This window comes from Vipera ursinii (genome assembly GCF_947247035.1).
Source record: "Vipera ursinii genome assembly, chromosome: Z".
Classification (NCBI taxonomy): Eukaryota; Metazoa; Chordata; class Lepidosauria; order Squamata; family Viperidae; genus Vipera; species Vipera ursinii.
The window spans coordinates 38,776,777-38,801,804 of record NC_139517.1 but is presented as its reverse complement, the minus strand read 5'-3'; the positions used below and the strand labels follow the sequence as shown (position 1 = coordinate 38,801,804).

The following is a 25,028-nucleotide window of genomic DNA, read 5'->3' as shown; positions in this document are numbered from 1 at the left end:
TAGATTGTATGAATAGAAGCCAGTGGGCTGCAGTGTGGAAGGGACTGCCACTGTCAAATTGGCTTTTTTTAGCCACACCGGATGCTGCTTTAGGACCTCTTCCCAGAGCACGATACCATAGTCCAGACATGTCAAACACAAGGCCCGGGGGCCGGATCCGGCCCGTGAAGTGGTTTCATGCGGCCCGCGAAGCCATCCTGAAAACAGTGAGGGAACGGCCCCCCACTGCCTTGGCCCTGGCCCAGAGACCCTCCTTCTGCCAGAGACCCTCAGATCTGTCCCACTGCTGCCCAGGCCCTCATAGGCACCCTAAATGCGAACAATGTAGAGCTGGCCACGCCCACCCAGTAGGCCATACACACTTTAGCCATGCCCACCCAGTAGGCCACGCCCACCCTGGCCCTACCCACTCGGCCCCTTGAGGGCAACCGCAATGCTGATGCGGCCCTCAGTGAAATTGAGTTTGACACCCCTGCCATAGTCTCTTGAGACTGAAGGATGCCAATGATAATGCAGTAGTAGGTTTTTAAAAACACAATCTTCTCCAATTTCCAGAGGGTAAACTTTGGGAGATGGGAACAAAGAGTTGAAGAGGAGAGCTACATGAGCAACATGATCTTTCTGTACCACCTAAGCTTACTTGAATCCTTCAGATACGATAAAGGATACTATCCCATTACTGTATTGAAAAACCATTCTGCTGCAAGTGCAATGGGCACTGTAAGAGAGAAAGGGGAAAATACTGTATGTATTGCTATTTTTTTTTTACTAGTGGTAAAAACTTTTTGATCAGCGTTTCCTCCGTATGAACGTGCTGGCCAGGTGTATTTATTAGGAATTGTAATCCATCATCTCTGGAAATCACAACTAGAAAAGACTAGGCTAGACATGATACGGAGCACAGAAGAATCACAATAACTACCCTACTTGGCTTACTTTGTAAACATGGGCAAAGATACCGACCAAGAACTTAGCTAAATAATGGAATATCACAACATTTGCTTGGTATAACTGGGATTGGAAATATGGAAGGAAGGGAGAGAATAGTTGAAGAGTCCTGACACTTAGGATGCTGGCACCCAGTGCGAGAACTTACTGGGGGACATTGTGCCAACTTGTCTGATGCCACCATTTGAACATTCAAGTGCTTGGCCTGGGATTTACCTCTAGATTTCACCAACCTTTGCAGCACCTGTTGGAGAAAGAATATGTCAGGGCCCAAAATAATGGAGACACGATTAGAACAAACCAATTATTAAAAGAGAGGAGGATACTTCCAAAGAACTCTTGCTCTCATCTTTCTCCTGAAGGAACCCTTGCAAATGTATGAACATTTATATACAGGGAAGAGGTGTTCCCCTGAACACAGAGCCTTTATTCATCAGAGAAAATAGTCACAAGAATACATTTCATATTGTGGAGATAAACTAGTGATCTAGAGTGGATAGATTGCAGTGACAATAGAGCAATGTTTCGCCTTCTGCATCCTGTCTTCATTTCCTAGCAACTTGTGTCAAAATGTTTGTGTCTTTGCTTGACATCTTGAGCCTGAAGCTTCTGAACTAGTTGGGCCAGTTGTCTAATTTGTGATAAGTTATTTTTGTATGTGCAGTTGTTTCAAAAGAGAAACAAGAAGCTACTGATGAATTTGTATGAACTACGCGATGTCTTTACGTTTAACAGGGCATAATTTCACTTATGCACGATCACACTCAATTTTAAACAACCTATGCTCAAAATAATATTACGTTTTTGAAAAGACAACACATGAAACACAACCAGCCCGGGGTGAAAACTGGAAAACTCTTTGGTCTTTACTGCATTCAGGGACCAGGATAGGACCTGCTGTTTCTTCTATCTCTTCCATAGCATACTTGTTCATTCTCTTCCCATGATCAAGATTTCACCCAAGCCTCACTTATATTATGCTTACTATCCTCCCATCATAAAAGTCAGATTACAACTATAAGCAGTTAAGGAGAACAACATTGGCAAATGTAACCATTTTTTACATTTCTTCTGCTATTAGTGCTTTCTTATTTCAAATTTAGACCATAGAGGCATTCATTAAGGTCCAGAAAGGGAAATGGAAACTAGTAGTAAAATGTGAATGTAGATATTTCTTAAATAAATAAACTCATTAAAGAAGCAACCTGAGTGCTACCAGAATCATGCACGCAAGTATTTCCAAAAATGATCAGCCATATAGCCAAGGCCAAAGTAGGCAGGTTATGCAATTTCACTGGATTTGTTAAAATATGTTTTTGAGGTAACCAGTAATTTTAATAATATAAAGGAAACAACAAGGTAAAGACATAAATAATAAAATAACAAAAGGAAGAAAATAAGGTTATAAAATGTCTCATACATTTCTGATCACCTCAGAAATATTATATTTTCTAGGCTGTTTAACATTCCCCCCCTTTAAGAATGGAACTTCTTAAATTCATTAGAGACAGCACAGGATTTTCATGCAAAAAGTTCACAAATTCAATTCCTGACATCGAAAGGGCTGGGAAAAATTCCTTCCTGAAATCGTGGAGAACAGTGGCAGCCAATAAAAATAGTACAAGGTAAGTGCACCACTAGTTCAGCTCAACAATTTCTGGCTTCTATGTAACTTAAGCATTCTCCTCTATAATTTAATACTAGCCAATTTCTGAAAGATATGAACAATTTCTGTTAAAAATATTTATATATTTCTTATGTACTCTTTCTAATTTATTTTAGCGCCAAGTCCTTCGATGGCCATCCACCTTTCTTTCCCAAACCAGGCGGAAGGTAGTTTGTTAGTAGAATCAGGTGGAAGAAAAAGGGAATTTGTTCACCTTTGGAGAAGATATCTTGATGTAGACAATAATAGGTGCTAATGAGGTCTTGGAGAGTTGAGCTGGATGATTAATGGTGTCTGCATCCAAGGCAACCAGTTGTAATGTTCGAGCCAATTCAAAGATGCGTTCTATCTCGCTCTGCACTTCAGCTGCCAAGGCAGAGAGCAAGTAGCAAAGAAGGAGAAGACAAGGTCAGCATTGCCATGGGGGGAAAAATGGCAGCAAGATCCATAACATTCTAGTTATGGAATTTTGAGAAATAACATCAACAGAAAAGAAAAAACGACAGATTTGGGGATGTCTTTACTGTTTCTTTCAGTAGCCTTTGTTCAATGCATGAAATGTAATCAATTATTATCTCACAACTCACTATTTTCACCAATATATTTAGGCACCACAGCTATAGCGCCCATCATTGTGAGATTTTGGAAGAAGCTGCATTTGAAAAAGAATACACTTATTAAATCTGCCTATTTTATAGGACAAACATTAATTCTTTTCATTTCTGAATGATCAACCATCAGTCTGATCCAATGACAGTTTGGCTTAAAGCCATCCTCAAATGAAGAAAAGTAAACTAGCTGCCAGCCACAAGGAGCAAGTTTGAAATATAAATAAGAAAGCTAAGTTTTGATTCACGGGGCCTTATACAGCAAGATATCCCCCAGGGCGTTAATAGGAAGTATCTAGTCCTTCCTCATCACTTCTAGGATAATTTTTAATGGAGTTTGTGCCACATCGTGACAGTAATATGGGCAATGCACCACATGGAAATGCTACCTGTAATCCAAAGTGATCTCCTTGTTTTAAAAATTTCTATTTGGGTTTTTTATATATATAAGTTTTCAGTTTAATGTGCAGAAATGCTATGACTTCAGTATGGTAGTCTTCCTCAATACGACCACAGCCCAACTGTGTGGAACTCCCAGAATTGCACAGGCAGCATAACCATTACTGAGAATTCTGGGAGTCAAAGTCTACAAACCAGCAGAATAGCAAAATTAGAAATGGCAGATACAGGAAATGTCCAAAAAAGAAATAAATAGATAAATAAATAAATCTAAATATAGAATCTGTAACCTTTTACAACCAAGTGATTTCTCTAACAGTGTCAGAGCATTAAGTCTATTTAAAGATATGTCCCACTGAATTTAAATGGTCTTCTCCCGGGTAAATATGCATAGGGCTGCAATCAAAACATTAAGCATTGTTGCTGTCCTTATGATGGCCATGAACTGAAAACTAAAAACATTCTTTTCTGGATTTGGTTTGGCTCATTAAGATCCTAGGAAATGAATGAAAGTGAAAAATGAGACTGATATGACTCTGCATTTTTCACTTCCCAAACACAATTAAAAATCCAAAAAAAAAATGTTTTAAACATTTTGGCAAGAACAATATTTATTGTTCTGGTTTTGATCACCCCCTGCCCCGTTCCCTTAAACATATTTCCCATGCTGAACTTAAGCATGTTAAATTGGCACTTGAATGGAACACTGGAGAGCTTGTGAAGTTAAAGGTTACATACCCAAGACATCTGTATCAGGAGCACAGAAAGGAAGAGGATGCGCAGACACAAGGGAAGGAAAATTGTGGGAAGGGGGGAAAAAGAGAAGAGTGAGTCCAAGTCATTGGGAAGCAGCAAAAGATGCCTACAAGACTGAGGAAGTCACAACATGGGGAGGAATTAAACATAGAGAAGGCTGCTGACAAACCCAACTGCTTTCTCCTTTTTCAATTGTTGGTTGAGAAGGAACATTCTTCCTCATGCACAGAAGTGTATATGATTTAAAATGCGTCTTATAATACTTCTGATGCCATTGTCCATGCTCTGCATGTTTTAGGGTGTCCCCACTTCCATTCCTGGATACAGATAAATTCGTGTTGTTCTAGAGACCATCCCAATGCCCTGCTCAAGGATTGTGTCAAAGGGGTTCTGTCAGGGAGAGGGGAAGAAAGACAACACTACAAACATAAAATAAAAATAAAAATCAAATAGCATTCAGGAAAAGATGTTCTCAACTGATACAGATCAGAGTTAGACAAGGCTTAAATAGTCACCATGCAAAATGTTAGTGTCATGTGAGCTGCCTTCTCTTCCCTCCCACTATTTCTACAGGGGGGGAAAAAAACATCCTGAGGAAAAAATTTAGAAGAAAACAAAGATTTGAAGTTTTCTTGCGGGACCTCAACTTAGCCTTACCCAGACTGGAACGGGTACTGGAGCGCTCAATGATGGTGTGTTTGCTAGGATTGTTGAGGACTGAGCGCTTAGCAAGAGAGATATCAGCCGTCACACGTGTGATGGATATTCTGTGGAAGACATAGAGGGATGAATAGCTGAGGAAGCCAACTTCATTCGCCAGGTATTCCCACCAGATCACTAGGACATTTTTTCTGATGTTACAACCAGAAAAAGGATTCTAAATATCTGCCAATAGAAGTTTAATAAATCAGCCCACTTAAACCAAACTGAAACTTGTTTCTCTTCATGAATAAGGAAAGGCAGGGCTTTTTTTCTCATAGAACGCTCAGAACGGAGTTCCGGCACCTTTTTTGGATGGAACCTTGTAGGGTAGGCAAGGCGGGTTGTATGACATGTGTGAGTTCCGGCACCTTTTTCTTTTACAAAAAAAGCACTGAGGAAAGGAGTTTTTAACAAACCACACCAAAAAAAATCTAACTTCTTTCATTTTTTATTTCAAAAAGAAACCTTCATCTCCTGGAAGAAAGAGGGGAAAATGTTTTATAGTCAGTAAAATGCAGGAAAACTTTTAAAATTCTGGAAGGCTGAAACTCTGTAGCAACCCTCCCATATCTTATGACCCCTACTTGGATTTTTTTTCCAGAAATCACATAGATGGGGCCATAAGATTTCTAGCTTTCCCAATACCTCTCTTTTCCCCCCCCAAGGGTCCTGCTCACACCTGCCATCAAATCGGCGTTTCAAGAAATCAAATAAGGCTTTCTGCATCATGTCTGTCACCTGGGAAGATAAAAGGGAAGGGGGAAAGAGGTATACAGTTAAAAGTTAAAATTAAAGTTAAAATCCAAAAGTTTGTATATTTGCAAAGGTTTGTGCCAGCATTTGATAAAAAAAAATTGTCCGCTAGACTTCGGGTATAAAACTCTTGGATATGTTGCAGTTCAATTGCCAGCGGATACAGTTTTTGTTCTCTGCATGAATAGGTACCCTTTTGGATTTAATAACTAAAACTAGAACTAAGGAGAAATTTCCCTACAGTTAGAACAATTAAGCAGTGGAATGACTTTTCTCAATAAGTTGTGGGTACTCCAACACTGGACGTTTTTAAGAAGAGATTGGATAATAATTTGTCTGAAATGGTATAGGGTTTCCTGCCTGAGCAGGGGGGATGGACTAGAAGACCTCCAAGGTCCCTTCTAACTCTGTTGTTCATTCATATAAAGCTGAGCCATAATGCTGTCCAGAGTTATTTGGAGTGGGAGTTCATAAATGTGATGGATGATATATAAGGATAGATAGATAGTTAGAAAGATCGATCGATCGATCGATAGATAGATCATTTAATAAACACTGTAGTTGACTTCATACAAAATATTAGTATAAAATCAAAACCAACATGCCTTTGTAATAGTTTGCCTTTATTTTGAATGATTCTGCTCAAGAAAGAGGGAGAATTGTTAATCTACATAAAAGTATTACAATTTAGTTTTCAGCTTTTTAAAATTGTTATGAGAATTCTTCTTAGCATTTTTGTGGAAAAAGGAGAGTGTAAATCTACTGAAAGTAGATTTAGACTGATAATGTAAAGACCTGGAAAGTCAACTATATTAGAAAGGAAATGACCATGTCTGGGTAAACAATTGATAGGCACATCCACAATCTATTCTAAACATCTGAATGACACCTTTGAAAGATCTTTCATCTCCCTATCTCAAATGGAGATTTCAAGGTTTAATAGTGTTCCACTTCCCAATCATTTCTACTGGAAAATAGTGTAGAAAGCCAGTAGAAAGGATGGAAAAAATGATTTACAGCAGGGGTCCCCAACCCCTGGTCCGTGGCCCAGTACTGGTCCGTGGCATGCAAGCAACTGGTCCACACAAACAAGCACAGACCCAGGCGTGAGATGCAGGCAGCACACAAAACCAAGCACTCTCCAGTCTGCGGAGAAACCTCTCTCCATGGAACTGGTCCCTGGTGCCCAAAAGGTTGGGGACCTCTGATTTATAGAATCATGGGTCAAAATTGGTAGCAAAGTTGACATGAGCTGCACCAAGATGAGGCATCAACTCTCACTCAAATGCATAGAAGGAAGTTGGATTGGAGTGACTTCTTTAACGGTTGAGATTGTATTCAACATTTGATGTTCCGCATGAAACCACAAGTAAAAAGTGAGCAAAAATTTGATTTCACTTCATTTAAAGACTGTATCTAATAATTTCCCAGTTCTGTTATAAATTAAACATTAAAATTAAACTTTTGGAGCTGCTCTGGGGACTGCACCAAAGTTTGTAAAAGCTACATACCATTCAATGGTTTTAGGAGATGTATCTCAAATTTGAATGATGAATTGGCAGATGAAAAAATATGTATAAACATCTGATGGCCCTTTGGAAATGTTTCCAGCATCCCTGTAGAGTAACCTAACTCCTCCATATTATTTTCTACACATCACTATTAATCCAACTTTCCACCCACATGCTCTATGTCTCACCTCATAGCCTTTCAAAGATGGGCCCACAAGGATGATCGGTCGCATAGAGGGAACCACATCATATGGTGGCACATGCTCTGTCTGAGGACAAAGAAGAAAGAATAAAACATTAGGTTTGCTCCTGATCACTTAACCTGTGCTTCCAGATTCTCATAACTTCAATCTCTACTTTGTGGGGATCCCTAGGGTTTGGCACTCTCTCCATTTGGTTTAATATTTACATGAAGCTGCTGAATGAAGTAATCTGATGGCATGACATAAGATATCATCAGTACACTCATGGCACATAGCTTTATACCTCCATCTCTGGCCAACCAAATATTGCTATAGAGGTTCTTGGTATCTGGAGGCTATTGGAATCTGGGTGAGGAAAAATGGGCTTCAACTCAACCCTAGCAAGATTGAGTAGCTCTGAGTTCAATGGCCACCAGGTCCTGAGGACTTTCCATTGCTTGTCCTGGATGAAAGCAGAACAGAAAACAGTGTGCAATTTGTGAACCTCATGGACTGGCAGCTCCTGTTCAAAGAACAGGTGGCAGACATAACAGAAGGCCTTTGGACAGCTTGATATTGTGGATTACAAGCGGTCCTTGACTAATGACAACAACTGAACCCAGAATCTCAGTAATTAAATTTCTGGGAAACCTTCACTTGATGTGATATTTCATAAGCTTACTTACCGATTTTTGCTTCTGCTTGGCTATGTCCAGTGATCGCCATTAATGGTGGGGTGGGGATAGGGATATGGGAATGGGAGAAGGGACAGGCAAGAGAAAAACAAACAGGGCATGCGTGTTACTGACAGCTCACACTTGCAGAAGCATAGGTCAGCACAGGAAGGGAAGGGGAGAAAAAAAACCTAGGGCCAAGGAAAGCAGGATACTGGCTGTTTTTCAGTATCAATAAATTAATCCTCACACCTACTAGTGTTGTGTAGAACAACCCTCCATCAAGCATCCAGTTTGATCTCTCTTCTCCTTACTCTTCTTACTCATGGCAGCCCCATAATACTACAGGGCAATGGAAGAGTTCTTTTGCTCCTTAAGGCAAATTTTATCCCTCTTCCTCCAGTTCCAGAACCCACACAAACTAGGAGTTAAACCTCAATTCTGACCATGGGATAGGATTATCAAATGGCTGATATAGGGACAAAGGTGCAGGATAAGCTTTGTAGTATATCCAACTCAATCTTGCAAGAGAGAAGGAGGTGCTTTCTCAAACTATTTACACCTCCATCTGAAAAGCTTTGGAAGATATTTCTGGAGAAAGGCATCTAGTAGAGACAGAATTAAGCACTCCCTTTCCTCTTCTTCATAGCAAACTAATGTGACGTGTAATTTAGTCTTGCAGTACTTCCCAACCTTTATCTTGAATTGCTTCAACAATTAGGCTCCAGGTTATTTTCTTCCCACTTTCTAAGGAAGGCTCTGAATAGCCCCATTTCATATTCAGAGGTACAAAAAGAAGATAATATTTGTGCAGAACTGCACAAAATTTTTAATCGGTCGAACAGAATGAATATGAAATATTCCAATAGTTTTTTCCTCTCCAGATAAATGCTGAATGTTCTCTTTATCTGGAGAGGAAAAGCTATTAGAAATTCTGTATTCATGCTTATTATGGAATGATTGCGACCAACAGGATGCTTTAATCCCATGTCTACATTGTGAGGAACTGCAGAATTATTTCACCCATTTGCTATCAGAAGATTCTGCTGGTGGAATTTTCCTTAGGTGAGCAAATGGAGAATATGTTCTCTTCCTATAATCAGCACAGGGAAGGCTCATCATCTTAGGGAAGAGTGAATGGGAATGTCACTTGCACAGTGAGAAAATGGTTTGAATTTTCAGTTTTCAAGGATTTATACGGGGGGGGGGATGAACTGAGAAAATAATTGGATGACTGAAATATTTCTTTCTTACCCTTCAATTATTTTATTGTCATGATATGTAAGGCAGGGAGGAACAGGAGAAAGGACACATAATATGTTGGATCCATCTTGCAATATGGTCCACACATGAGTATGAACTAGCTGCCAATACATCTTTTAGCTCATACAGATGAAAAATAGGTGTGATCACGCGAATATACCATTCTTATGTACTATATTTACATGTTACAAATGTTATGAACAGCACCTGCTGTCCAAGAGATTGTGCATTTAATATGCCACTTACTGTTTGAAGGCCATCACCATATTCATTCCTATAACTTATGCTCTAGATTCATTATTGCCAATGGATGATCAATGACAAGATAAGCTCTCCAACATGCTTTTTGGTCACCTCTATCCTAGCCACACAATGGCCTGACCTTGACAAAAACAGCCTATACACACAGGCAGGCATCTTATCAGGACATAGCAAGCAGATGCAAGTAAACAGGGGCACCGTTACCTTCTTAAAGAAGGGGATGCGCTTGGTGGTAGAGGGAGGTGTGGTGACACTGCTAACGCTAGTTTTAGGGGTGCGGTGGCTCTCATCGGCTCCTGCCTCTTCCTCCTCCTCTAAATCAAGGGCATCTGGGTCATAAGCTAAGTTAGTCAGTTCCAAGGTACCTGGGACAAGGATGAGGTGAAAAGGTATGAGAGGTGGGGGAGGGGAAGAGAGAAAGAAAAAAAGAAGGAACCCAAGAACAATAACCAAACTGAGACAGTATGTATTGGAAATAGCAGGAGGTAAAATAAATTAAAAGGAAAGAAAAAAATAAAGTAAAATAAAATAATTTAGAGAATGCAAGAATGCAAGGAAAAAATGGGGTAGAAATTCCAGTTTCCGTAAAGTATTATCCCATGGCAGTGGCTTAAGCACAGACAGGTTCTATTCATAAGCAATGACTTATAGAGAGGGAGTCCTGGAGAGGCAGGGCAACCTACACTATTTTAGACAAGGCAAAGGCAAATGAAATTTTTTGTTATTTGCAAATGCAATTTTTTATTGTTAAGAGGAAAAAAAGAACAGAACACCTAGCATCCTAGAAAGAAGGCTGGGCTAATATACGTTTGAAATGCACATTGATGAGCATAAAGGCTTTTGGGCAGAAGGTGAGATATAAATGTAGGGGATATTCGAACATAGAATTCCCATGGAATCTCATTTTGCTGAATGCCTAACATCCCCCATAAAGAGTCAGGTCTTCCTGATGCTTCAGACTTTTCTCATTCTCAGTAAGGAGAGATGCAGGACTTTTCACCTAGGGTGAAAGTAGAAAAACAGTGAAAGCCATTGTCTCTGAGAAGGAGATGCCTTACCACTAGCAGGTGGGGTGGGTCTCCGGGGACCTGTCACCACATCTCCCAGGCTGGAAGTGGAGTTGTCTCCTGATTTACTGCAAAAATAAAAACAAACCATTAAAATAAAATGTGGAAAGATGAGATTGTGGAAAAATCAGCCATAGCACAGGAGAATCACCATAAGGCCCAACCTTGCCAACTTTACTCACTAGAAAATCAACTTCTTCATTCAGCTAAATTTTCTGATTCTTGGACAAACATTGCTGCAGAATAACATTATTTAATTGCCTATTTATGCTGCCTGATAGGCTTCCCTTGGATAACTATTACTTGCAACACAAGTTCATCTATTTCCTGTCTTTTCAGTATATTTTGGAATCAGGTGGCTCTCTAAATCTAATGTGATAATATTTTGTGAAATTTAAGGCATACTTTGAATATAGATATAAAACATTTGGTAACCATATTCAGCTTCCAAGAAAGATGCTCTACTAATAATTAAAGTTTGCAGATTGCTAAAAATTCTTCATTAGAAGAAGGACTTGCAGGAAAATGGATCCAGTAATTAAAGGATTAGGAGTCATGAGAATTAAATACATTTGAAATATTGTAAGGAGAGATTATCTTTTGCATGTATTTTAAAAGAGGAGTTAGATCGTGTGAAGGATTCTGCAGTGTCTCTCAAGACGTGTTATGTTTGCTGGATATTTTCAGTGTTTTTACTTTGGTTGTGAGCCATTCAGAATTGCAGCACATATGATGGGCAGCCATAGAATGGACGCATGAATGTCTGAGGGATTTTAAGATCCATAATGTACAATGAAGTTTAATGAGGCTAAAGATTAATGAGGCGCGTGACAATTTTATTCCCTGAAACACTTGATGGTAGCAAGAAAGATGAAACTGACACCCACCTTGTACTCTAAAACAGTGATTGACATCATTTGCAGGCGCCAGGTGCTACTGTACAGTTTTGCATAATGACATGGGTAACTAAAACAGTTTTTCAAAGGTGGCCCCACACATGAGCAGACTCAGCTGCAAGATCTTGTTTAATTTCATTTGAAAAGGAAGACATCTCATAAGAACACTATATTTAATAAGATTTAACCCTCAGATGAGATATTGGTTATCAGTGATGCCCAGAAGAGAAGAGGTTTAAAAAAGACAAGAAGGCAGAAGGCAGTTAGATCTCTTGTACACATATTGATCTTGCATGCTTATAAAAAGGGATGAATTTGATTACACTGTGCTGATTGCTCTCTTGCCTCTTTTGTTTCCTTCCTAAAAATGCCATTGTTGAAAATATTTTTTTTTAAAAAAATCCTTATTTTGTAGTTTTGCAGTTTCTACTGAGAGAAGTTATAAGCTCTATATTTTTAACTCTGTTCTAAGGTTGTACAAGCTATTTTTTTCTTAAAATTGTATGACTCAATGTAGTTTTCAAAATTTAAAGAAATTTGTTTTTGTTTAAACCAGTTTTCCTCAATCACTGCCCTCAAAATATGTCAGATCAGTATTTCTAACATACTGGGTCATCCTTCTACTGGGTCATGCAAGGCCATTTTTAGGAAAACCAAGCTGAATCATTGATGGAGAATGTTTTGTAGAAGATGCTAAATAGGACTCTCTAATGGCCAAAACAAAAGTAGTGCAACCTCTTTCCTTTCCTCAACTTGTCTTCCTTTCTACTGTATCCTTCAGTTTTGTTAACATCGATTGTTCAAAAATATTTACATCATTTGTTCAATTATGCAATTATCCACATGATATAAATTGACACAAATGACACCATATGAATAATTTTATATTTATAGGATAGGGTTGATGTTGTTGGAATAATATGTTTGGTGCTATGATTTGAGTGCATATATAACTTGCCCAGAGTCACTTGGTGAGATGGGCACTATAGAAATTTACTAAGTAAATAAATAACTTCATTAAAAAAAATTACAGTATCCTGAATTTCCAGGAAGAGTAAAATAACTAAATTCTTCAAATATAACTACTATAAGGGCACTTTTCACATTTAACTATTTCTATACATCTGTCCAACCAATCTTCAACCCAATCTCTCTATATTGCAGTTTTACAAACCTAACAATTTTAAGATGTGTGAAGGCAAATATATGTGTCCAAGAATAATGTTGCATGATCCAATCTGAGTTGGTCACTGGGAACAGAGATTTAGTCTTGCAAGCTTTTGGACTGATGCTGGAGCCCATTCTCAGGGAATGTCTGTCACACAGGTGTCACACACATTCTGGTGAGAGAGAAGTTGCCTGAGGATGGGTTCCAGCATAAGTCTGAAAGCTCGGAAGACTAAACCTCTGGTTCTGGTGACCGACCAAGATTGGATCCTATAAGATGTGTGGATGAACTCCCATGTTGCCTGAGGAATTCTGGGAGTTTAAGTCCACACATCTTAAAATTGTCAAGTTTGAAAAAAAACTGATACATAATATGTGTCTGATTACCCCCCCTGTGGCATCTCTAGTACTTTGTTCTCCAAAGCCTTTGTCAGGAAATTTGAAATTAGTCTTGCCTACTGATGGAAAATCTAAAAGTTCAAGAAGCTTATACTCACCTGCAAGGGCAAATAGTAAGATAAATTAATTAAGATTGTCTCAGCCTTATCTCATTGCTATTTTTAACTCACATGTGTGTGTATATAATCTGCAGTTATAATTATAAAAACCACTCCTGTATTAAGTTAGGCCAAGTGCCCTTCCAGTCTTTTGCTTTCCCATATGATTAGAAGCAGGTAATAGAACAGGTGGAGAAACACTAGGAACATTCCCACCCTAACACCTTCAAAAAATTATTCTACTTTAGAATTCTGAGTCTCATGGATTCCCCCCCACCTCTCTCTGGATGCAGGTTCAGAGGCAGGAGGGGAAGTTTGAGTTGGCAGAGGAAAGCACGGAGCTGAGTATTGGTCAGGATCAGGGCTCAGAGAGCACTAGCCTGACAGAGCTGCCTCAGCTTGGTCGATTGGACTAATGACAGGCTGAGGCTGAGGGAGGTGAGCCACAGCTGCAGCAAGTTGGCCAGGAGGCTCTGGGTGTGACTGGGAGCAGCTGCTACCCATTAGCAATGAGGAGGAACGGAGTTCACACCTCCTCCCAATCCAATGACACATAGAGCAGAGAGGAGACAGGCACAATGCTGGTCATCTAGACTACTCGTGAGGACGCAACCTTGCCTCTCATGAAGGGCTGCACTGGTGTTGCCTATTTAATCCTGCCCTCCATTGCTGGAGCAACATGCCAAGTTCTGTGCCTTGTGTGCTCATGCTGTGTATTCTGATCTGTCTGACTCATGGACTACTTTCCTGGTTTTGTGTGCCTATGGGATTCAGTTACTTGCCCTTCTGAGCTCAGAATCCAGACGTGTGCAATGGGGGTGCTTTATGAGAACCTGTTGGGGGGGTTTGACTGTAGACTCTTGCTGTATGTGCAATAATGGGGAGGGGAGCAGGGCAGCACACTGAATTGCTAAATTGCTAACAGACTGAGGTCAAAAACATTTCTAAAGTTATCAGGTGTAGAACTTCCCTGGGCCTTTAGTTCAGAGATAGTGGACTTGCAGCCTTCCAGATATTCTTGGATTCTATTAACAGTACTTTCAGCTTCAGCTAACATAAGTCAGGAGTAACAAATGGTTATGGATAAAATTGAAAAACAGTGAAAGACAATAGGTTTTTCTTGATCAGATAAAACACCAAGGATTTAGCTTTTCTAAAAGCAAAACTTTTAGTTCCTCCTTCTCCTCCATCCAGTCTCATCCTATCTCACCTTGAGCTAAGCCGATGTTGTCTCATCTTTAGTTCCTGTTGCATCCTCATGTTCTCCAGTTTGACCGGGCTTGGGATGAAGCCCACTTCACAACCTTCTTTGACCAGACGTCCAATCCACCAATCATTGTTGTATTTCTGTAGCAGAGAAAACAGAAACAAATATATAAAACACATAAAATGAATGAGGTGGAAAAGAGAGAGGAGAGCCATTCTGGGTTGCTCCTTGTTACCCATTGATAAATACTATGGTTTTCAAATTTTCATATCATAAACCCACTAATCACTCTGGGTCTCCCCTTAGCTAAACATCAAATGTCTACTTTCTCTAACAAGGATATAGTGTATGTATGTGTGTTAGACATATGTTGTACATGTTCACAAAAATCTTTTTCTGTATTGATCAAGTACCATAAGTTTTAAGAACATAAAAGATGCATTAATACTATTAATTATACTGACAACTATAAAATGAGATCTAATAGGGCTGAAGCAGCGCTTCCTACTGTGGGAGCAATTTTGTGTAAGCCCAGATGACAAATAATTTCAAATAATGAAAAGGAGAGAGGAGACAAGAAAGAGACATTGGTTATATTTAATTTGGCACCTCTCAGTTTTCTTAAGTCATAAATCAAACCTCTCATACGTTCTCTTTAGTCCAATGTACAAATTATTCCTTCTCTTTGCATGCTGTATGGGAGACTGATGCCTCTGCTTCATTTTACTCTCTTTTTCTGTTTCCTGATTTAAGGGTGGGAGTCATGCCCCACCCAGATTATTACTACTGTAGATAGGACCAGTAGTAAAAGTTCCATTGGTTAAGAAACCCTGCTCTGTACATTTTATAACCATTGGGATTGGGGTGAGCCCTTACATTTCCTCATCAGATTGTTTCTGCTACCTCATCTGGACATCTTACCTCTTTGATATGAAGGAAGTCTTTGGGTTCAAAACTAATAGACATGCCTTGGACTGGCACATCATCATTGGGAGAAGGATTATAGCCCACATTTGTCCTCACAGCAAATGCTACTGGCTTGGTCTACAAAACAACAAACAAAGACACTTTGATGGAGAAGCAGAGATGAGATGAGCATCCAGAAGCTACTGTCTAACATGGAAAATAAATTATGCAACTTCTCAGTTTAAAAACTAATACATAAAATTGTTTATATAGCCATATAAGAGGAAGATGCTGGTATGAATGAGTTACTTCTAACAGCAAAGATAGGTTTTGCCATTGATTATCTAGAATAGACTGACATCCCAGAGCTCAGAGGACTGAATGACTGAAACAGATTTCTTGAGATCAAAAAACTTCACCTCAGTAATCTGTGTAGCACAGAAATATAATCCTCAAACTAACTTTGCACATCTATCAATCTAGCATCTATGTCACAGTTTGTTAAGTCGGGTTCGCGGATCGATGAGACGCAGGCGTAGGTGTGTGTATAATCTTTATTGGTGGTAGCGTGGTCTGAACTGCCAGACAACGGTTACCTGGGCATGCTTTATACTTGCCCAGGTGAATGCCTGACCAATAGGTTTGAACCCTGGTTTCCCACCGGCCAGGTGGCCAATCCCTTTAAATCCGGCTTTCCCGCTGAACATAGATCCTGCACGGAGCTGTCCAGCTCCGCGCTTCCTGATGCGGCTGCTACACGTGAATGCCAGCCCAGCATACACTACACCCCTTCCCCCATAAGAATAGACAATGCCCCATGAGTTCATAATTTCCAAATTCTTCCCCCACATAACTATGTACAAATTGCCCCCCCAAAACCCCCATGCCCCCCCTCAAGTCTGCACATAGTCTGAGAGGTAAGCAGGAGGCCTATGGGACCAGCCAGATCGCCTCAGGGGTTCCCCCCTACCAGCGAGGTGTTGCAACTTGAGTTGTTAGGCCTGAGGTTGTGGTGAGCCCCAGGTACCGGTGATGATGTTCCAGGTGTGACGTTGTGACTGACCTTCTTGTACCTGGAGTTATGAGGGCTCCCTGGTACAGTGGAAGGTGTCATGACCCCGTTATGATTGTCCCGATGTTGATGGGGTAGGAATTGTCCCCACGACAAAGATTTGGCAGCCACTCCCCTTTCCTCAGTGCCCCCTTTGTCATTTTGAGTGAGTTCAGGTCCGGGAATCTCCTCCTGGCTGTTACTGGCTGGGGCCTTTTCAACTTTTTCAGGGGCCTGTCGCTTGAGCTGGTCAACATGTCTCCTCCCTTACAATGTATGACAATGAGCCTGTTCTCTCAACCACTTCCTCCTGCACCCATACATGACCAGAGCCATAGTGCCTTGCCCATATGGAGTCCCTCTTAGAGAATTCTCTGAGGGTCTTTGGGTATTCAGCGTCCGCTGCCACTCTGTCTGGGTGTAATCTGTCAAGAGTGGTTATAAGACACCTGCCCCACCGAAGTTCTGCTGGGCTTTTTCCAGTAGAGGTGCAGGGTGTGGTGTGTTGGTTTAGTAAGAACTTGGCCAACCATTGTTTCCAGTCCCCTTGGATGATGCACTTCAGTGTGTCCTTTGTGGTGTGCACCATGCGTTCAGCCAAGCCATTGGTCGAAGGGTGAAAGGGAGCGGATGTGACATGTCTAATTCTATTGGTCTTCAGGAACGCCTGGAATTCCGAGGAAGTAAATTGTGAACCGTTATCAGAGACCAATACATCGGGGAGGCCATGTGTGGCAAAGAGTCCCCTGAGCGCCTGGACAGTCCCTGTTGTGGTCATGCTACTCACAGGTACCGCCTCCAACCATTTGGAGTGGCTGTCCACCACTACCAAGAATGATTGGCCATGAACAGGACCTGCATAGTCAATGTGGACTTGGGACCAGGGTGTGTGGGTTTCCTCCCACTTGTGGACTGGGGCATGAGGCGGTTCTGGCCGAGATCTTTGGCAGGTGTAGCAACCAGCTACCTGTCCCTCAATGTCCTTGTCAAGGCCCGGCCACCACAGGTAGCTCCTTGCCAACGCCTTCATTCATACCACCCTTGGGTGACCCTCGTGTAGTGAGTGAATGACCCTGTCTCTCAGTTCCTCTGGTATGATAACCCGGCATCCCCACAACAGGCAACCCTTGTGTATGGACAATTCGTGCCTCCTGGTGAAGAATGCCATGAATTCTGGCCCTGGGGATTTGTCTTGCCACCCCGTGTTTACCCACATCTGGACCCTACTCAAGATCTTGTCTGTTGGTGTTTTGGCTGCAATGTCCCTGGATGGCTAATATTTGGGCTGCTGGTGCAGGATCTGGTTCTGTGTGGTTTAAAGGAAGTCTGCTTAGACCGTCAGCATGGCCCATTTCCTTGCCCGGCTTGTGCACTAATTTGCACGAGTAAGCCAATAGAAAAATTGACCATCGGAGCATTCTGGGTGATTTGCGGGGTCTGCTTGTCTGTTGTAAACAGGCCTAGTAATGGTTTATGGTCTGTGAAAATGGTGCAATTCCTACCATACAAATAGTCATGGAATTTCTTCATTCCAGCAACTATTGCCTGGGCTTCCTTGTCTATTTGGGCATAGTTACGCTCGGCCCCAGACAATGTCACGGAGTAATATGCAATAAGGACTTGTTTGCCATCCCCCTCTAAGTGGCTTAACACAGCCCCCACCCCATAAGGGGATGCATCACATGCAATGCAAATTGGTTTGTTTTCTATGAAACGAGTGATTGTGGCATTGCTTGTTAGCAGATCTTTTAGGGCCTGGAAACTGGTGTCATGTACCTTGGTCCAGTTCCACGTGGTGTGCTTGTCCAGTAGTCTGTGCAAAGGTTCAGCAATGGATGCTTTGTGGGGTAAAAAGGCATGATAGAAATTGAGTAACCCCAGAAAAGCTTGCAGCTCCGCCTTATTTTTAGGCGTGGGAGCCTCCTTGATTGCTTGCACCTTAGATGCTGTGGGGTGAACCCCCTTAGCATCAATTCTAAACCCCAAAAATTCCGTTTCTGGCACCCCAATGCTGCACTTTTCCCTTTTGAGCTTGAGGCCAGCAGCACGAAATCTCCCTAAAACAGTCTGCATTCATTCTACCAGAATCTCCTCAGAGTCTCCTGCAATGAGAACATCTTTGAAGTACGGGCATACCCCTGGTATACCCTTAAGCGTTCGCTCCTGAAAGATGCCTGCAGCTATGCTATCTCCGAACTGCGACCGGTCTACCCGGAACGCCCCCTTGTGGGTTACTATAGTCTGTGTATCGGCGGTCTCTGGGTTGACCGGGAGTTGCAGATAAGCCTGAGCGAGGTCCAGTTTGGTGAAGATAGCACCTCCCTGGAGCGATGCGAGGATGCTGCTGACCGTGGGCACTGGGTACACGTGAGGGTTTAATGCTTTATTGATTGTGCATTTATAATCAGCGCAGATCCTCACCTTGCCGTTTGCTCTGAGTGGTGTCACAATGGGGGGTTCCCCCTCAGCTCCCTCGACCAGCTGCAAAACTCCCTGCGTGACTAGCTTGTTGAGTTCCCGCTCAATTTTGTGTTTTAATGCGAACGGTATTCTCCAGGGTTTGATTCGGATGGGCTGGATGTTGGGGTTTAATTTGAACGTGATTGGTGGTCCCGTGTATTTGCCCAGCGTTTCATCAAACACGTCTGCAAATGCCTTGCACATGGACTTGATGCTGAGAACCTGGGTCTAGTGGATTCCAATAATGCGGATTCCCAGCGCTTGAAACCAGTTTAACCCTAACAGGCTGGTCCTTTGTCCCTTGACCAATAGGATGTCCAAGGGCCCCTGGAACTCCCTGTACCACACAGAAAAGGTAGCCTCCCCCCGGACTTGTATTGCGGTGTTCTGAAAATTGGTTAGGGTGATGCTAGATGACCTCAAGGGAACCCGCTGGCCGCTCCGGCTGCAAATTAACTTATAAGTCTCGAAAAAAATGACAGAGACTGATGAGCTGGAGTCCAGCTCCATTTTACAGGGAACCCCTTGAAGATGCACATCTAGCTTGATTTTGGAGGGTGAGGAATTGGCGAGCCCCCGTGTTACAAACTGCCCTTCTGCTCTTGGTGTAGCTGATGGGCGCAATATGATTCGGAGCCCCAGTACCTGTTGGCAGGTGAATTTCGGCATCCACCTCGTGCAGATTGTCGCGGTTTCAGCTCCGGCAGATGGATGCGATGTGTCCCGTCTTGCCGCACGCTCTGCATTTGGCTGACCTGAATTTGCAGGTGGCTCGGTTATGATTTCCTCTGCACCCTGCATATCGTTGTTTAGACCCGCCGCACTTGCATCCGGAGCATTTCTTCTCCTGGCAGATGGCGGTGGCTGCCGACCATTGACCCCTCGGGCTATCCCGCTGCCCCGATGGTTGGTTTGCCTTCAGGTGTAGCGCATCTACCTCTGCCGCGAGTCCGTCCTCGCTGCTTCCTCTGGATCCGCTTGTCTGATGAACAGTGGTGCTCGGGCTGCTGTGGCTGGCTTTGCCCATCTCTGGTTTCTCTGCTAGCTCCCAGGCCAGTACTTCTTCCTGTACTATCTTGAGGGTCAGGCTCGGTTTGGCAAACAATTTCTGCTGCAACCTCCGGTCCCTGAGTCCGAAAACGATTCGATCACGCAGCCTATTCTCTAGATTTTTGAAGTTGCATAGACGAGCCACCTGCCAGACTGTGGCTATGAATGCGGATGCTGATTCGCCCGGCTGCTGGTCTCTTTTTATGAACTGATACCTCCACGCTACTTCCGACATGTGCGGGTTGAAGTGTTGGTTCAGTTTGGCAATGAGGTCACTGTAAGTCACAGCACCAATGGCTGTTGGCGAGCACAACCCCACTGCCAGGTTGTAAATGTCCTTTCCGCAAGTACTGAGCAGTGCAGCAACTTTCATGCTGTCCTCAGTAATGCGGTTAACCTTCATGAAGAATTCCAGCTGCCCCACGAATGCTTCCCACTCTTCTGGCTGAGCGATGTTAAAAACGGGAGCCTGACCGACCTGATCCATTACGTCCGATCCGACCGGTCCTGCTTCGACTTCAGGCGAGTTACCTGGCGATGTGGCTGACTGCGGGTGTCTTACCGCTAATCGAAACAAAATCCCACCTTTGTTGCCACTGTTACGTCAGGTTCGCAGATCGATGAGACGCAGGCGTAGGTGTGTGTATAATCTTTATTGGTGGTAGCGTGGTCTGAACTGCCAGCCAACGGTTACCTGGGCATGCTTTATACTTGCCCAGGTGAATGCCTGACCAATAGGTTTGAACCCTGGTTTCCCACCAGCCAGGCGGCCAATCCCTTTAAATCCAGCTTTCCCGCCGAACGTAGTTCCTGCAAGGAGCTGTCCAGCTCCGCGCTTTCTGATGCAGCTGCTACACGTGAATGCCAGCCCAGCATACACTACACAGTTCTTCAATCTTGGCAACTTTAAGATATGTGGACCTCAGCTTCCAGAATTCCCCAGCCTTCATCTTCTCAATATAAGCTTACTACAGGTAATGAGTGCTAATTTGTGGTAAGAAATACTTGTCATTTTCTCAGTTTGCCACAGAGGAAAGACAGAAGAGGGGTGTGTGTGTAAGAGAGAATGTCTTTTTCCCATTCATTTCCGATATCACCCCTTGTTTGCTTCAGCCATATTCACTAGATATGTATATTTCTCCTGCAATTACCTTTAAGAAAAGTGCCCCTTGTCTGATTAAAGTTATCTATTATGCTGCCCTTCCTCATAATATGCAAGAATAGCCTAAATTACTAAAGTCAGTAAAATATACATTATTGTTATTATTTTGGTTCATCACACAGTAAGCCAGACGTTCAGACTGGATTTGACATCTTTGTTCACCTATCAAGTCTTTCCCAAGAAACTGAGATAGGCAGATATTAATGTTTGATGGCGTTAAAGGAATCATCACAGCATGTTTATAATAATTATTGAAGAAATAGAGCAGTTAATTCTGGCTGTACAAGACTAAGCCTTAAGGACAAATGTGTACAACATCAGGTTGAAAAAACAGCAACATTCAGCAAATGCTACCTCTGCAAAGGAGCTGAAAAAACTGCTTTATAGTTGTTATAACATCTAGTTATAGTTATATAGTTATATATAGTTATAACATCTAGTTATAATAGCTGCTGCAAGAGGATCGCATAGACCAGGGGTCGGCAACCTAAAAAAGAAAAAGAGCCACTGGGAACCGGTTCCATCACAAATTAAAAAAAGAGGGAGCCGCGTGCGTGTGTCCATGCACGCGCATGCGCAAAAAGGTTTTTTGCGCATGCGTGGACGCACGCGGCTGCCATTTTTTTTAAAAATGAGATGGAACCGGTTCCCGGTTGCCCGACGGCGATGGCCCGTCTGCAAAGCTGCCGCTTTCGGCAGCTTTGCAGACGGGCCGTGGCAGCTTCCTCAAAGAGCGGCGCCCCTGCCCATTCCGAGAGGTGCGCGCGCACCTCTCCGAACGACCGGAGGTGCGCGCGTACCTCCGCGCGAATGGGCAGCGGTGCCGCTCTTTGAGGAAGCTGCCGCGGCCCGTCTCAGCTTCCTCAAAAAGAGAGGCGCCCCTGCCCATTCCGAGAGGTGCGCGCGCACCTCTCCGAATGACCGGAGTTGCGCGCGCACCTCCCCAAACCTTTGGGGAGGTGCGCGCGTACCTCCGTGCGAAGGGGCAGTGGCGCCGCTCTTTGAGGAAGCTGCCGAAAGCGTGGAGGTACGCGCGCACCTCCCCAAAGGTTTGGGGAGGTGCGCGCGCAACTCCGGTCGTTCGGAGAGGTGCGCGCGCACCTCTCGGAATGGGCAGGGGCACCGCTCTTTGAGGAAGCTGCCGCGGCCCGTCTGCTAAGCTGCCGCTTTCGGCAGCTTCACAGACGGGCCGCGGCAGCTTCCTCAAAGAGCGGCACCGCTGCCCCTTCGCGCGGAGGTACGCGCGCACCTCCCCAAAGGTTTGGGGAGGTGCGCGCGCAACTCCGGTCGTTTGGAGAGGTGCACGCGCACCTCTCGGAATGGGCAGGGGCGCCGCTCTTTGAGGAAGCTGCCGCGGCCCGTCTGCTAAGCTGCCGCTTTCGGCAGCTTCACAGACGGGCCGCGGCAGCTTCCTCAAAGAGCGGCACCGCTGCCCCTTCGCGCGGAGGTACGCGCGCACCTCCCCAAAGGTTTGGGGAGGTGCGCGCGCAACTCCGGTCGTTCGGAGAGGTGCGCGCGCACCTCTCGGAATGGGCAGGGGCGCCGCTCTTTGAGGAAGCTGCCGCGGCCCGTCTGCTAAGCTGCCGCTTTCGGCAGCTTCACAGACGGGCCGCGGCAGCTTCCTCAAAGAGCGGCACCGCTGCCCCTTCGCGCGGAGGTACGCGCGCACCTCTCCAAAGGTTTGGGGAGGTGCGCGCGCACCTCCGCCCATTCGGGGAGGTGCGCGTGTACCTCTCCAAACGGGCGGTGCCACTCTCCATTTGGAGATGTGCGCGCGTACCACTGCCCGTTGGAAGAGGTGCGTGCGCACCGGGCGGCTGGGAGCCGCAAGAGACGGCTCAAAGAGCCACATGCGGCTCCGGAGCCGCAGGTTGCCGACCTGTGGCATAGACTGAGTAGAAACAACAGCATGACAAAATAGCAACAATGGTGCATCAGAATGTCTTCAAGAAAGGCCATTTGCCTAGAGGTGTGATCATAAAACAGACAAAATAATAAAAAATAAGGAAGCTAAAATGTTCTGGAACGTTAGAATCCAAACAGACAAGGACTTGCCACATAACACACAGACTTAATAATTGTCCAAAAGAAAGACAAAACAGTGTGGAAATAGCAAAATACAGGAAGTCCTCAACTTACTACAGAATCATGGTTCATAGTTCAACGCTCTCAGAAAAAGTAATTTACTACCCGTCCTCACACTTATAACCATCTCACCATCCCCACCAAAACATGATTATAATTCAGGTGCTTGGCAATTAATTCACATTTATGACTGGTGGCAGCATCCAATTTGCAATGTTCATAGCCAATTTCTGGCAAAAAAATGAAAATTGGGAAAGCTGGATTTGTCCAATGACCATATGACTTGTTTAATAATCATGGTGATTTACTTTGTGATCACTACAAAAATGGTTGTAAAATTGAGTTTGGTGACATGATGACTCAACCTATGACTGCACCAACTTAACAATGGAAATTCTAGGCCCAAGCAGGATCATAAACCAAGGACTACCTGTAAAAGAGAAAGAAGTGGAGAAAATCACAAAATACAAAGACCTGTCAATAGAAATAGAATGTCTGTGACAGAAGAAAGCAAAGATAGTACCAATAGTAATAGGCTCCTTGACCTCAAAATATTTGGAGCACCACCACCATTGGCATTGATAAAATCACCACCAGTCAATTGCAAAAGACAGCTTTACTTGCAACAGCTTACATCTCACAACATACCACTAACACCATGAAAAATGTCTGCCTGTCCCAGGTCCTCGGGAAGGACTTGATAGATGGCCAAATCCAGTCTAAACATTTGGCTGACTGTGTCATAATAGCTAACTAGTAGAATAAGCTGCATTGGTGTGTACAATGCCCATGGGACTGAACTTTTAGGAACCTTTCCAATTTTCTTGCAGTTGTTTTGATTATGAGATATATTTCCAGACATTTTCCTCAGTTATTTGGTGAATTTTGGTAGTAAAGAGTTATTTTTTCAACATTGCTAATCCTTTTGAATCATGATAGGTGGGTGGATATATAAATATTGTTCCATATTTTAAAATGTAATTGTTTTGTATCTGCTTTTTCAGGTTGTTAATTAGTTTGATGCTACATAAAAATGAAAAACAACACTTGAGCTCTCCTCATCCCGGAGGCCAAGTAGCAAAAAAAACAGGTAAGAAAGTACACCATCATTCTTAGTGCAAAGCACACCTGATGCCAAGACTTTTCAGACCCCTATGGGCAGTGGTGGGATTCAAATATGTGAAGAACCAGTTCTCTGTGTGGATGCTGCTTCCGGAAGTCCATGCAACAAAAAAGTAGCTACCGGTTCTGCTGAAGTGGTGCGAACCAGCTGAATCCCACCACTGCCTATGGGGCCCCAGGGTTAATCTGAAACTGTAGTCAACAAACAGCTACAAAACCTGCTGAGAGAAGCAAAGGATGAAACTTTTGGCTTGAAGCCCAAGCAGAAAGCTAGGAATGTTCTGGGTGCCCTTCACTCCTACTCAGTTCTTTCTCCTAGATCATCCTGGCAGCAAAAAAGCTGGACCAGCCCAGTTGCCTAAATGCTTCTAGACATCCTAATTGCAAGAAGGCAGCAACAGGATCCGCCAAAAGCTGAAACAGAAGGAGACTGGGAGACTTCATTAGCTAATTGCATCTGTCAAAATCATGAGGCTGCAGCCAAAGGGAGCCTCCTTTTTAGAAATCTGATAGTTTACGATAAGGATACTTGTTGTCATGAATTGCTGTCATGAACAGGAACCTAACAGAAATCTGCTGGAAAGACTGCCATCAGATACATAGGTAAGAAAGAAAAATGGGGGAAATACATACCG

General features: G+C 43.2%; 1 protein-coding gene across 3 annotated transcripts in view; it reads right to left on the bottom strand.

Moving 5' to 3' along the window:
- Positions 1–25,028, bottom strand: part of CACNB1 (calcium voltage-gated channel auxiliary subunit beta 1) — a 76,995-nt gene that overhangs the window by 3,170 nt on the left and 48,797 nt on the right. For all 3 annotated transcript variants that reach the window (XM_083379294.1, XM_083379295.1, XM_083379296.1), the window contains 9 exons: positions 15,479–15,601; positions 14,561–14,697; positions 10,782–10,858; positions 9,928–10,088; positions 7,532–7,612; positions 5,759–5,817; positions 5,035–5,144; positions 2,829–2,980; positions 1,097–1,192 (listed from right to left, as the gene is read on the bottom strand). In XM_083379294.1, the coding sequence (XP_083235420.1) occupies positions 1,097–1,192; positions 2,829–2,980; positions 5,035–5,144; positions 5,759–5,817; positions 7,532–7,612; positions 9,928–10,088; positions 10,782–10,858; positions 14,561–14,697; positions 15,479–15,601 (996 nt within the window). The remainder of the gene's footprint in view (positions 1–1,096; positions 1,193–2,828; positions 2,981–5,034; positions 5,145–5,758; positions 5,818–7,531; positions 7,613–9,927; positions 10,089–10,781; positions 10,859–14,560; positions 14,698–15,478; positions 15,602–25,028) is intronic.